Here is a 14,183-nt window from a genome sequence, read left to right as displayed (position 1 = left end):
TCACCTCTCACCATGTACAATGCAGTGGCCGGCGGCCTTAACTTTACGACTCAGAGCAGTGGCGTTTGCGTAGCATCGTCAGTGCTAACAGACAAAGAAACAAGCCGTGAAAGTACCGCAGAAGTGAATGTGGTACGTACGGCGAACGTACCTGTTAGTAGAGTGCGGCGAAATATCGGTTGGACCCCAGACGACAGGAAAACCATGGTCTGGTCAGATGGGTCCAGATTTGAGTTGGTAGGGTTCGAGAGTGCCACAGACCAAGCCATGGACCAATTTGTTAATAAGACACTGTTCAAGCTAGTGATGGCTCCATAGTGCTTCGTGATGAATTGCCTATAAAATTGAGCTAGTCGCTATGAGTTTGGTTTTGGTGCACAGTGATCATGCATCGCTCCTTGCAAAATGTAGCTAAGATATTGAATAATTCTTTAAATTTGGAAGAGGATCTATATCTATCTACAGTCTCGAGAAAATGGTTTATAGGTAGTACAGTGAGAACTGCTTGCACAAGCAAATGATAAAGACAGAATAAAATATTCGTAACATCCATCGTATTTCGTGAACGATTTGAAACATCAAAACTAGATGATAGCATGCAAAGAGGACAGTATGTTTCCATGTTTTTAATATTCGAATCTTTCTGACATACCACGATATGCAAGTAACTATGGATTTTTTCACTGGAATAATGTAATTTTTTGAGGTCGTCGATAGCTGATGAATCAATAGCTTTATTTGTTGAAACAGCTGTCGGTTTGGGCAATGCCTGTCTTCCCACATGATACTGGTTTATAAAACGTATTGCTGCAATAGCATCTCAAAGAGAGAACTCATTTTATTAAGATCAACGCACAAGGGCACAGAACATTTGGCTTATAGAACTTCACAACTGGGCCTATTACTCAGATCAATGACCTCACGATGTTTAACGTAGAGCGTTTTCCGCTTCGACTAGCGAACTGTCCATCCCTCCCTCAGATACACAGCAACCATTAACAGCGGGCTCCGTCATCATTGCCTGCCTTGATGCATCTTTCCCCACTTTGAGCTTCCAGTTGTACGCATCTGTCGTTCCACATGTTCCTAGGCTCACAATGCAGAGACAGATCACAATATAATGTACCTGTCTTAGTGTGGAACTGTTATTTTTCTCCGCTGCTTCTTCTTCAAGTGAACACTGTAGCGATTCTTTTTGGTTAATAGTGCTAAATCAACCAGCCTGGGAAGGAGACACCTGTTGACAAAATGAAAGTGGTTTCAAATATAGCGATTGTGCTACTTTATATGAGAATAGGTAGTAGGAGGCCAATACTGTGTTTGAATACTTCTGACAAACATTCGTTTTCACACAACACGTGTCAACCTTCAGTCGCCATGGCTTTAGTGCTGATTATATGTGCATTAACCTTTCTTTTTCAGTTATTATAATAGTTGTCCATAGGACTGGCTACCGTAATTTTCCCCAAATCCCAAATATCTATATAACGCCAGTTAATTGTTAACGTAACGACAGCACATTTACTTTCTTTATTAACTTTACCCTTTTTCAAATTTAATTTCCACCAATTTCATTTGCATTTTTCCTTTCATTTAGATGTAACCCTTTCCTCCCTCTTTACCGACAGATTAACTTCAGTGACGATTGCTTTTCCCAGATTTCCATTAGGTACATGCGGTTTAATTTTTCACTGTCATTAAGGTCGATAAGTGAGGGGGAGGTTACAACTTCCGTGGGTGTCTGTCGGACAATGCACTGACACCGTTCATAAGGACAACTCCAAAAAATGCGTTAGTGCGTAACGCAGCAAGTTTCTACGAGATGACATTCGTTGCAGTAAGGCACGCAGCCTTCTAGTACGGTAGATGCAGGGTGGTTTTTTTTTTCGCTTTGCTCACAGCACAGCTGACACTGCTTGCCGTGAGAACTGCATAGCATAACATTCAGTCGATATGAAGGTTCTTACCCTCTACGAATCTAAGTAATCCATATTAGTTATTATCCGATTTTGTTCAAATTTGGTACACAGGCCTTTGTTATTAATGGAATGATGCTGTCAAAATTTCAGATTTTTGTTTATTATAGTTATTATTTATAACTATTATTATAGTTATTATTTATTATAGTTCTGAATTACCTAAAATTCCTCAAGCCTACACTTGTTTTTTAAAACCAAGTTAGGAACAATAACAGATTTGAAGCCATTCCAAAGTTAGCAGTGCATAAAAATCAATTAATTAGGATTCTTTTTTAAACTTTAGCACTATGCATTACGTAATACCAAAATCGGTCAAAGTTATTATTTGATTATATTTTTCCGTGTGACTGCGTGAGAATGATTGAGAGAGTGTATGTGGGACATACATTACAATTTAATATTTCATATTACAAGAAACCCTGTAATAACGAACCGTGGGAAAGTTCTGTTGGAACCACGATTCAGGTGGTGTATGTCGGTGTGCTCTTGCTTTTGTATAAAAGTAACCAGATTGGAAGCTAGAGGCCTAATAAGTTTATTCATCAATTTGAAGAATATTTCGCAGTTCGTTTATTTTGATTAAACAAAATACAAGAATTTGAAGTTTTGCTGACGTTAATTACTATCGAATTAGTGATTGGATAAGGCAAGATTTGCCGCGATAATGATCTGGAAGGAACGTTCTGATTGGTCGTTTAGATCAACAGCCGATCAGAATTACGCTGCTCCCACGCGAAAAGAGGAGTGTGCAGAGAGGAGAGTACCTCGAGAGAGAGTCGCTTGCTAGACGGTCTATGGATAACACGATGTCAGATCGCTTCATAAAAATACTCTGTAATATGAGGAAATAGTGACCTAATTTCGGTACGAACATATCGTGACTGAAGCGACTGGAGTTACTAACAATTCGATGAAGGTTTGGTGTTTCTAAATTAAATAGTTTGAGAGATATGAGCGCGAGAGCTTTCTGGTCGTAGTAACATCTCCGCGTGGCGTGTTTCGTGCTGTGCACGAAGTATTTTGGCGAGCAACTCTTACGAAGAAGACCACTGAAACGACCGAACGTTTAACTCGCCAATAATTGTAGGTCTGTGACTGGTAGGACGTGATAATTAGTCGGATCGGACTTACTAAAATTATGGCTGCTTTTCTAGTGAATATTATATATTATACAGACAGTGAACTATGAATGATAACGTTTTACCATATTAAATACAGACTTGATAGCCATTTCATGTGTTTCAGTATGAATAAAATGCAGAGTTAATCTAATTTCAAACGCATTTCTGCAAGTAGACTGAAGATCCCGAACGCCCGATTTTTTATATCATGAACTTGCAGGAACTGACTTCCAACTAGAGTTACGAGGCCTCTGTGTGGCAGGTATTAGGTGGTGGTTTCATCATGGCTGCTTTACACTGCCCAACACCTATATGCTGCTACAGAGTGAAGGGACATGGGCAAGAATATGGTCGAGGTAGGTGGACTGGACGATAGCGATAACAAAAACGCAGACGACCGACCCCGTCACGCCGCAAGTGGTAGTATGCGCTGATGGTGTATTACTTGACGAACAATATGCAGTAAATCTGTCAGCCTTAGCGTACACAAAGATATGATGTGAACAGATTTTAAGTGGGCTGCAAAAACATCAACAAAAGCGTAATAATGAGCATTTAAAAACCATTACAGTACAACGGGGATCTCAATAAAAACATAAACCCACACATAAGCGATAGGTGCATCACTAACTGTACTGGAGAAAAACTGCATCAACTTACTGCTCTGTGGTCCTTTGCTTTCTATGCTTTCATTTTATAACATACTGCAAGAATTTAAATGCTCGAAGATAACCTCAATATTACCTAAAACCTGGCAAATCAGCTGATAACCCTAAGAGTTATCGAAGAATGGCCCTGCTAAGTCTGACCTACAAGCTACTTGAACGACTTATCGATAATAGACCCAGTACTAGATTACTTGAAACAATCCCAGTTGAACAAGCAGGCATCCGGCCAAAACGAAGTTGCATAAACAAAATTCTGTTACTCTCCACCTCCAACGAGCCAGGATTTCAAAGTAAACTTAAAAACCGCAGCTGCATTCATTCACCTTTCGATGGGCAACAATACAGTCCGAAGAGAAGTCATATATTCTGTACAAGCTTCTTCGTGTAATTCCTTGCAAACCAACATCTCGACTAATCAACAATATGCTAAACGACCGAGTGTTATAAGTAGTCTTGGTATACAACATCAGATCTCCAAGTAAATCAAAAGAGATTTACCACACGGATCAGCTCTTGCTCCATTTCTCTTCAGTTTGTACAAAGCAGACATGCCAAAAACAAAATCAAGGAAGTTTGGTTACGCCAACGACTAAATACTTGCAACAAGGTGTAGCTACAACTAACAGTCAAAAGCAGTTCTAACGGAGATCTAGTTGTTCTGTGAAAGAACTTTCCCAAATGGTGACTCCAATCTAACGCCACCAAAACAGAGGATTCCTGCTTTCACCTAATTAATAAACTCACCAGAAGAAAACGCAACATTCAATTTGAAAACACTACACTTGCAATACAACCCCTAAGCATCTTGGGTTAACCCCAGATAGACCGTTCTTTTTTGGAGATCATCTATCAAAAATACCCGAAATACTGAAAACGAGAAACAACTTTATCCAAAAGATCTGTGTCACAACCTGGAGAGCATCGGCTTCCACCCTACGTTTCTCTGCTCTGAGTCCAGTTTTCTCAAGCGACGATTATTGTGCTCCAGTTTGGCTAAGTAGTCCATATGCATAAGAAACAGACGTCCAGCTAAATAATACCGTGAGAATGATTGCTAGTGTCATCAGTCAACGCCTACGGAATGTCTACCAGTACGCCGGCCGTGGTGGCCGAGCGGTTCTAGGCGCTACAGTCTGCAACTGCGCGACCGCTACCGTCACAGGTTCGAATCCTGCCTCGGGCATGGCTGTGTGTGATGTCCTTATGTTAGTTAGGTTTAAATAGTTCTAAGTCTAGGGGACTGATGACCTCAGAAGTTAAGTCCCATAGTGCTCAGAGCAATTTGAACCATTTTGTCTACCAGTACGAAACCACATTCCATCCCGTCAACTACGACGCATAAATGCTCTCACGAACGAGCACAAAAAGATCTGGAATAATAAAGATCTACCAATCCATGAAGATACTGGTGACGCAAACCACAATTTATTTTGCTCTGGACGACTACCACCTAAAATAGAAAAGGTCGCTAGGAGAGATGAGTTGCACCTTACCAAAGTATGGACTCAAGAATGGACTAGATAAAAATATAATACTGTGCCGTGTATCATCCAAAAACAGAGATTTAACTTGCCACGCAAAACACGGTCAATCCGAAACAGAATTAGAATTTAACATGGGGGATGCGCATAGTTTGGACGACTGATTGCTGCTCTCCATAATTTGTAAAAAACACTTTAGCTCTCGACAAATATTTCGCAGAGAAGTGTTCTGCACATATTGTATGTACGCAAATTCCATTCACATCACTTATCGTTCTGAAAGTATTTGTATGGAGTGTAGCCATGTATGGAAGTGAAACGTGGACGATAAATAGTTTACACAAGAAGTGAATAGAAGCTTTAGAAATGTGGTGCTACAGAAGAATGCTGAAGATTAGATTGGTAGATCACATAACTAATGAGGAGGTACTGAATAAAATTGGGGGGAAGAGGAGTTTGTGGCACAACTTGACTAGAAGAAGGGACCGGTTGGTAGGACATGTTCTGAGGCATCAAGGGATCACCAATTTAGTACTGGAGGGCAGCATGGAGGGTAAAAATCGTAGAGGGAGACCAAGAGATGAATACACTAAGTAGATTCAGAAGGGAGTAGGCTGCGTTGGGTACTGGGAGATGAAGAAGCTTGCACAGGATAGAGTAGTATGGAGAGCTGCATCAAACCAGTCTCAGGACTGAAGACCACAACAACAACATCGTTGACATCAAGAATTACATGAGAAAGACTTTTAAAACCGCTTGAACATTTGCAGTTGGATACGACAACAACTAGCAGCCTATGAGGATTTTATTTCACAGATAATTTTCTCTCATGAATCAACTTTTACGAATCGCAGTCAATTTAATCGGTATAATACTCGTTGTTGGCAAGTAAAGAATCCCCATTGGATAAAGCAAACTGAGCGCCATAAATGTGAAAGAAATTACACCAAAAAGGTGGACAAAGCAATTGCATTCCGGAGTCTTTTTTGCTATAAAACCCGTTTCTTATTGAAGATTTTAGAACGACAGCCTGGTCATACATAAAGCACACCAGAGGCAAGACACAATCAATACCTTCAATGTGCGATAACAACGGTGAAGTCACTGATGACAGTGCCACGAAAGCAGAGTTATTAAACACGCTTTTCCGGAACTCCTTCACCAAAGAAGACGAAGTAAATATTCCTGAATTCCAATCAAGAACAACTGTCAAGATGAGAAACATTGAAGTAGATATCCTCGGTGTAACAAAGCAGCTGAAATCACTTAATAAAGGCAAGGCCAGATTGTATACCAGTCAGGTTCCTCTCAGAGTATGCTGATAAAATAGCTCCATATTTAGCAATTACATACAACCACTCGCTCACAGAAAGGTACGTACCTAAAGACTGGAAAATTGCTCAAGTCACACCAATACCCAAAAAGGGAACTACAGGCCTATATCACTAACGTCGATTTGCAGTAGGGTATTAGAACATATACTGTATTGGAACATTTTGAAGTACCGCGAAGAAAACGATTTATTGACATATAGTCAGGACGGATTCAGAAAATATCGTTCTTGCAAACACAACTAGCTCTCTATACTCATGGTAATAAGTGCTATCGACAGGGGATGTCAAATTGATTCCATATTTTTAGATTTCCAGAAGGCTTTCGACACCGTTCCTCACAAGCGTCTTCTAATCAAACTGCGTGCCTGCGGATTATCGCCTCAGTTGTGCGACTGGATTCGTGATTTCCTTTCAGAAAGGTCACAGTTAGTAGTAATAGACGGAAAGTCAGGCGTTTTTCGTTGCGACGGGATCTTCTCATGAAATTTCAATCACCAGTTTTCTCCTCTGATTGCGAAAACATTCTGTTGGCACCCACCTACGTGGGGAGAAATGATCATCACGATAAAACAAGAGAAATCAGGGCTCCCACGGAATAATGTAAGCGCTCATCTTTCCCGCGTGCTGTTCGAGAATGGAACGGTAGAGAGACAGCATGAAGGTGGTTCATTGAACCCTCTGCCAGGCACTTTATTGTGAATAGCAGAGTAATCACGTGGATGTAGAAATATTAACATTCCTAAACAGTTTTTAACGCAATTTAATTTCTGTCGATTACAGCGCTATCTATAACGCACCGAAAAAAAAAATTACTGCAGAAGTTACGCATTTTTCCGAGAGAATCCGAATCCTCAATAGAAAGTAGGCCCCCTCCCTCTCCCACGCCTTGGGGGTGGGGCAGGGGGGTGGTTTTTGGTGTCATTGGAGGTCCCTCTTCGAGACGAACAATTTTTCTTTTTTAATTTGATTTCTAGTTTTTCAAATAATACCAAAACAGTTTCAAATGCCTCGTCGTGTATAACTGTGTAAATATATAATGCAGGGTGCGTTTGTTGTTTTGTAATTGGGCAGAAGTTTCACAGTACCTCTAGTGCTTGCAGTTCGTCGTTGCCGATGTCTTTCTCCATCCCTGCACAAAGACTTCCGTTCAAGAGGACAGCACGTTCGCTCACTGGGACAGTTTGTGACGCAGGAGACTGGAGTCCCGTATCACAGCAACTGCTGTCATACTGGGTATCTGCTGACGTCAACTGGAGCAGGAAACCTTTTTCTTGTTTGCATTTGTGAGGAAATAACACAAGTGATAAAATTCATGTCTAATGGATGTATGAGTAACAAATGGACGAAGATGAGACGTATATAACTATCTGACAAGTCAAGAGGACGATAATTTATGAACACAAATGTTCTCATTTTGAGGTTGCTTATGCTATAACCACAGACGGCTGTGGGCACCCGAGAAGAACCAGACTTCTTCGATAGCCCACCATGTCCCGTTCGCGAAGAACATAAACAGATGACAGAGTGTAGAACATGATCAGGATTCTTTCTTAACACAATACAAATTCAATACTGTAGCTTATTTTTCTTTAGCTGCTCCATTTGCTGATTTCAGTTGGCTTTAGAGAACATCAGTACACCAGACATAAAACAGCGTGTTGAGCAAAAGGTAAGCTACTTTTCGTTCAGGACAGATCTCACTTTGCTTTGTTGTGAGCAAACGGTACGTTGCCAGAATTTTCAGGTGTTGTGCTAAGTAAGCAGTTTAACTTACAGTGGACAGAGAAGGTAATCTTAAACAGATATTTTCTTCCGAGCTGAGCAGTATTTTATTTTGCGGTTATTTCAAGTCAGACATTGCACTTCATGTTACGTAACTTTCATAACGTACTTTAGTATTAGTTACAGTTTCATAGTTTTCACTGAGCACACAATTAGTTTCTTTTGGGATTTAACTAGATTCACTTTCGTCATTTAAAATTCAGCATTTTCTTTTGGGATTTAATTAGATTCGCTTTCATTATTTCAAATTTAGAATTTCACCGAGATAAAAGTTTTGTTTCACCACACGGTTCAAAAGTCAGTACAGGGCAACCGAACAGTCAGTATTTCTCAGTCATTGAATAAGATATCTCAAGGACACATTAGACGAGGAGAAAGTTTTTGGAAAAGGATATTCAGTATTTGATATGTAGATAAATTACATATAAAGCTTATACGATTAACGTTGAACCTCATACATTAATCTGCGAGAAACGGGAAGAATTTCGTATTGAAAAATGATCCAAAAGAAGAATCGTTGAATAGAGTTCTCAAAACCAAATATCCTTTCCAGAAAGGTTACTTAATATTTTCCACCGATTCGACACTCCTATCCAAAAAATGTTTATGATGAGAAATCTTAATGAGACATTGCACGAGGAGAAAGTTTTTGGAAAAGGATATATAGTATTTAATATGTAGATAAATTATATATAAAGCTTATACAATTAACGTTGAACCTCATACATTAATCTGCGAGAAACTGGAAGAATTTCGTATTGAAAATGGTCTAAAAGTGGAATCGTTGAATAGAGTTCTCAAAACCAAATATCCTTTTCAGGAAGGTTACTTAATATTTTCCACCGATTCGACACTACTTTCCAAAAAATGTTTATGGTGAGAACAATTTGACTACGCTTAAAGAGAGAAACAAATAAGAAACATAATTTTTGGCACCTACCTAGTTGCACGTAACACTCCTGTACCTAACGATAGCGGTAGTGGCCTATCGACACACAGATTCCAAGAGACAAAGAGGGCGTAGAGCAGCCATCTTGATTCATCACCACAGATCCATCACCCACAACTCTCTTTGATTGGCCAGAACTGAGACCGAAGCGGGCAAACCTTACGCAGTGGCGCGACGAATAGGATTAAGGCCAGGGTCAGACGTCCTCAGAAGCCACGCAAGCAACGTTCACGGAATGATCCTCGAATTAGTCTTACACTATTCGCGTTAAATGCGCTGGCGATTTCTCTTCTTCGAGGTGGAGGTCGTCTGCAGTGCGCTGTACACGACTAAACAGACGTTTATTATGGAACAAGACGTCTCTGTGTCTCTTGCCGGCGGAAGAAAACTGCAGAAATACCAAGGGACACCGTGCCCTCCTATGTAAACATCCACTGTACAACAATGGCTCCAACACGCACCTAAGCATTGCCTCCTTAGCGAGCAGGATGCACCGTCTCGTTTTCGGCAGACTCTAGCACAGTGGACGGTGTAGAACTGTTACCGGGAGCTTACGCGACTTTCCACCGCTGGCATAAGCCACGGCAGTAAAGTGGTGTGTATGTGTTACAGTCGGCTGCCTGCAAACTGGGGCACAAAATGGCTCGACGTCGGAACGTGACACACTGAAAGGAAAAAGCTACCGTCTTCGGACGTGCACGTGACCACACAATGAATAAATTGCCCGATTCGTTTACGTATCTTCGGTGACTGTCCTATGTGTCTCCAAGAAATGGTGTACTATTGACAGCCGCGTAACACGAGGTAGGAACAATGGTGGCAGAAAGATCCTAACCGACAGGCACCCGAGGAAGAGTGTCAGTGACAAAGGGCTTGAATTCCAATATGAAATGCTGCTGTCGGTGAATGCAGGTCCGTCATAACCAGTCCACGAGCGAGCACTGTGAACGGAACAGCATGCAATGAACACTGGATCCGTTACCTCGCAAGAGGGCAGTGCTCACAGAGGCACATAAAACGGCACGTGTTCTGCTCGTCAGTGACCGCAGAGACTGGACAGCAACTGACTGAAAGCGATCTAAACTGGTGCTAGGGACAGAATTTCCTGTGGCGTTATTTTCAACTTTTCTGATAATTACTTCAAGTACACTACTGGCCATTAAAATTGCTACACCAAGAAGAAATGCAGATGATAAACGGGTATTCATTGGACAAATATACTATACTAAAACTGACATGTGATTACATTTTCACGCAATTTGGGTGCATAGATCCTGAGTAATCAGTACCCAGAACAACCACCTCTGGCCGTAATAACGGCCTTGATACGCCTGGGCATGGAGTCAAACAGAGCTTGGATGGCGTGTACAGGTACAGCTGCCCATGCAGTTTCAACACGATACCACAGTTCACCAGGAGTAGTGACTGGCGTATTGTGACGAGCCAGTTGCTCGGCCACCATTGACCAGACGTTTTCAGTTGGTGAGACATCGGGAGAATGTGCTGGCCAGGGCAGCAGTCGAACGCTTCCTGTATGCAGAAAGGTACAGGACCGGCAACATGCGGTCGTGCATTATCCTGCTGAAATGTAGGGTTTCGCAGGGATCGAGTGAAGGGTAGAGCCACGGGTCATAACACATCTGAAATATAACGTCCACTGTTCAAAGTGCCATCAGTGCGAACAAGACGTGACCGAGACGTGTAACCAATGGCACCCCATACCATCACGCCGGGTGATTCCAAACACACCAGGAATATTTGTCAGGGTATGTCAGAACCTTGTTCACTGATGTCCTGCTTGCACTGAGGTTGGTGTCCGTCAATTTCAGCACATTTTGTGCTGTACCAGTGGTACATTCATTGTGTCAATGATAATATATGCAGTTAATTGCAACAAATGTAAATAAAAAAGTACACGATAATGTGATTATGTTCCTATTATCTCCTTAAGCTGGCTTCTCCGACTCCAGATTTCCCACATCAAATTGCTCAGTGGAGCATCCTCTATGTCCTCTAAGATTTTTGCACGTTCTTACGGAAACACCATGTATAATAGTCCTTCAAGTGTTAAATTTAAATGGATGCTTCCTTCTTTATACATGTCACTACTCCAGCTTCCTCCTACACATCATACCAACAGTAGTCACATTCTCCTAGATGTATCTGCAACGACATTCGCAAACAGAGTAATTCGTACCTCCCAAATATTTACACCTAGCATGTCTGCCGATGACATAATTTTCGTGATGCACTCGCTAGAATTTCCCTGAAATAACTAACATACCGAGACCTCAAACATACACTACTGGCCATTAAAATTACTACACCACGAAGATGACGGGCTACAGACGCGAAATTTAGCCGACAGCAAGAAGATGCTGTGATATGCAAATGATTAGCTTTTCAGAGCATTCACACAGGGTTGGCACCGGTGGCGACACCTACAACGTGCTGGCATGAGGAAAGTTACCAACCGATTTCTCATACACAAACAGCAGTTGACCGGCTTTGCCTCGTGAAACGTTGTTGTGATGCCTCGTATATGGAGGAGAAATGCGTACCATCACGTTTCCGACTTTGATAAAGGTCGGATTGTAGCCTATCGCGATTGCGGTTTATCGTATCGCGACACTGCTAGTCGCGTTGGTCGTGATCCAATGACTGTCAGCAGAATATGGAATCGCAGGGTTCAGGACGGTAATACGGAACGCCGTGCTGGATCCCAACAGCCTCCTATCACTAGCAGTCGAGATGACAGGCATCTTATCCGCATGGCTGTAACCGATCGTGCAGCCACGTCTCGATCCCTGAGTCAACGACAACCATCTACACGAACAGTTCGACGACGATTGCAGCAGCATGGACTATCAGCTCGGAGACCACGGCTGCGGTTACCCTTGACACTGCATCACAGACAGGAGCGCCTGCGATGGTGTACTCAACGACGAACCTGGGTGCACGAATTGCAAAACGTCATTTTTTCGGATGAATCCAGGTTCTGTTTACAGCATCATTGATGGTCGCATCCGTGTTTGGCGACATCGCGGTAAACGCACATTGGAAGCGTGTATTCGTCATCGCCATACTGGCGTATCACCCGGCGTGATGGTATGGGGTGCCATTGTTTACACGTCTCGGTCACCTCTTGTTCGCATTGACGGCACTTTGAACAGTGGACGTTAGATTTCAGACGTGTTCCGATCCGTAGCTCTACCCTTCATTCGATCCCTGCAAAACACTACGTTTCAGCAGGATAATGCACGACCACATGTTGCAGGTCCTCTACGGCCTTTCTGGATACAGAAAATGTTCGACTGTTGCGCTGGCCAGCACATTCTCCAGATCTCTCACCAACTAAAAACTTTTAGCCAAAAATGGTGACCGAGCAACTGACTCGTCACAATACGCCAGTCACTACTCTTGATGAACTGTGGTATCGTGTTGAAACTGCATGGGCAGCTGTACCTGCACACGCCATCCAAGCTCTGTTTGACTCAATGCCCAGGCATATCAAGGCCGTTATTAAGGCCAAAGGTGGTTGTTCTGGGTACTGATTTCTCAGGATCTATGCACCCAAACTGCGTGAAAACGTAATCACATGTCAGTTCTAGTATAATATATTTGTGCAATGAATACCCGTTTATCATCTGCATTTCTTCTTGGAGTAGCAATTGTAATGGCCAGTAGTGTATGTACGAAATACTGGAAAAGATGAACAGTGTAAACTTACCAAATAATCCAAGAAAAGCGTTTTTAACCTTTTAGCACCAGCTTGTATGGACATATAGTTGACTTGTTTATCTTCATTATTGTTGGATGTGTGAGGCACAGTAGGTGCTTAGTCAGACCTTATGTACACCCCTAACCCAACTCCTCGTGTATTACAAGTGTCATGTGTTAGAAAGCTGTGGCCAACCAGATTTACCAAACTTGCTGGAGTACTTGGTTTGAGCCAGGTCTCAGCATAAGTATTACGTGGTTGTGTGTGTCTTGAAGTATAGGACAGAACTCGCCGAGCTTAGCTGTCAGAGAGTGGCCATTTGCGTGTACAATGTGGAGCTTAGTACGTTCTGCTTCACAGCATACGAGGATATCGCTGCCGGACATTAGTAACTTAGAGTCGGCGCTGTCGAGGGAACAAAGAAAGCGAAGTGCGCTGATGGGACTGTGGGTTCGCGGAAGTGAAACCAGTAGAGGGGGGGAAGGGGGGAGAGGAGGTTTCGAGGCCAAGGCCAGCAGGCTTTGCAGTAGTCGTTAAATAGCCGACTGGTGACAGGAAAAGAAACTTGAAACTTCCTGGCAGACTAAAACCGTGTGCCCGACCCGAGACTCGAACTCGGGACCTTTGCCTTTCACAGGCAAGTGCTCTACCATCTGAGCTACCCAAGCAAGACTCACGCCACGTTCTCACAGCTTTACATCTGCCACTACCTCGTCTCCTGCTTTCCAAACTCCACAAAAGCTCTCCTGCGAACGTAGCTCAGATGGTACAGCACTTGCCTGCGACAGGCAAATGTCCCGAGTTCGAGTCTCGGTCCGGCACACAGTTTTAATCTGCCAGGAAGTTTCATATCAGCGCACACTCCGCTGCAGAGTGAAAATCTCAGTCTGAAAAGAAACGTGCTAAACAGAGCTAGAATTGTCTGTGCACAAGTGTACTGAAAGTAAGGTTAACGGAATAAAAACAGTGTGCTAGTAATGGTGCTAATAATGAGTAGCAACAAAAACATGACAGTAAATTACTAAAAAAATGGAGGTAAGACGAAACTCGGTACAGTAGTTGACGTAGTACATAAGATACAATGACAAACGGGAATTAGTAACGAAATAAAACAAAACAGTTAACACATGAGTTAAGCTATGATAACA

At 42.3% G+C, this 14,183-nt stretch overlaps 1 protein-coding gene and 1 non-coding gene across 2 annotated transcripts in view; both read right to left on the bottom strand.

Moving 5' to 3' along the window:
• The window catches only part of LOC124606603 (solute carrier family 22 member 7-like), a 94,435-nt gene extending 86,725 nt beyond the window's left edge, over positions 1–7,710 (bottom strand). The window contains exon 1 of the mRNA XM_047138588.1: positions 7,669–7,710. Coding sequence (XP_046994544.1) covers positions 7,669–7,710 — 42 coding nt within the window. The remainder of the gene's footprint in view (positions 1–7,668) is intronic.
• A 5,919-nt stretch (positions 7,711–13,629) lies between these two features.
• Trnas-uga lies at positions 13,630–13,703 on the bottom strand. Its single transcript has one exon. It is a non-coding gene; the product is annotated as a tRNA-Ser (tRNA).
• Between the last annotated feature and the right edge of the window lie 480 nt (positions 13,704–14,183).

This window comes from Schistocerca americana, chromosome 3 (genome assembly GCF_021461395.2).
Source record: "Schistocerca americana isolate TAMUIC-IGC-003095 chromosome 3, iqSchAmer2.1, whole genome shotgun sequence".
Taxonomy (NCBI): domain Eukaryota; kingdom Metazoa; phylum Arthropoda; class Insecta; order Orthoptera; family Acrididae; genus Schistocerca; species Schistocerca americana.
Note: the sequence above shows the minus strand (reverse complement) of the source record. Positions and strands in the feature narration are given on the sequence as shown.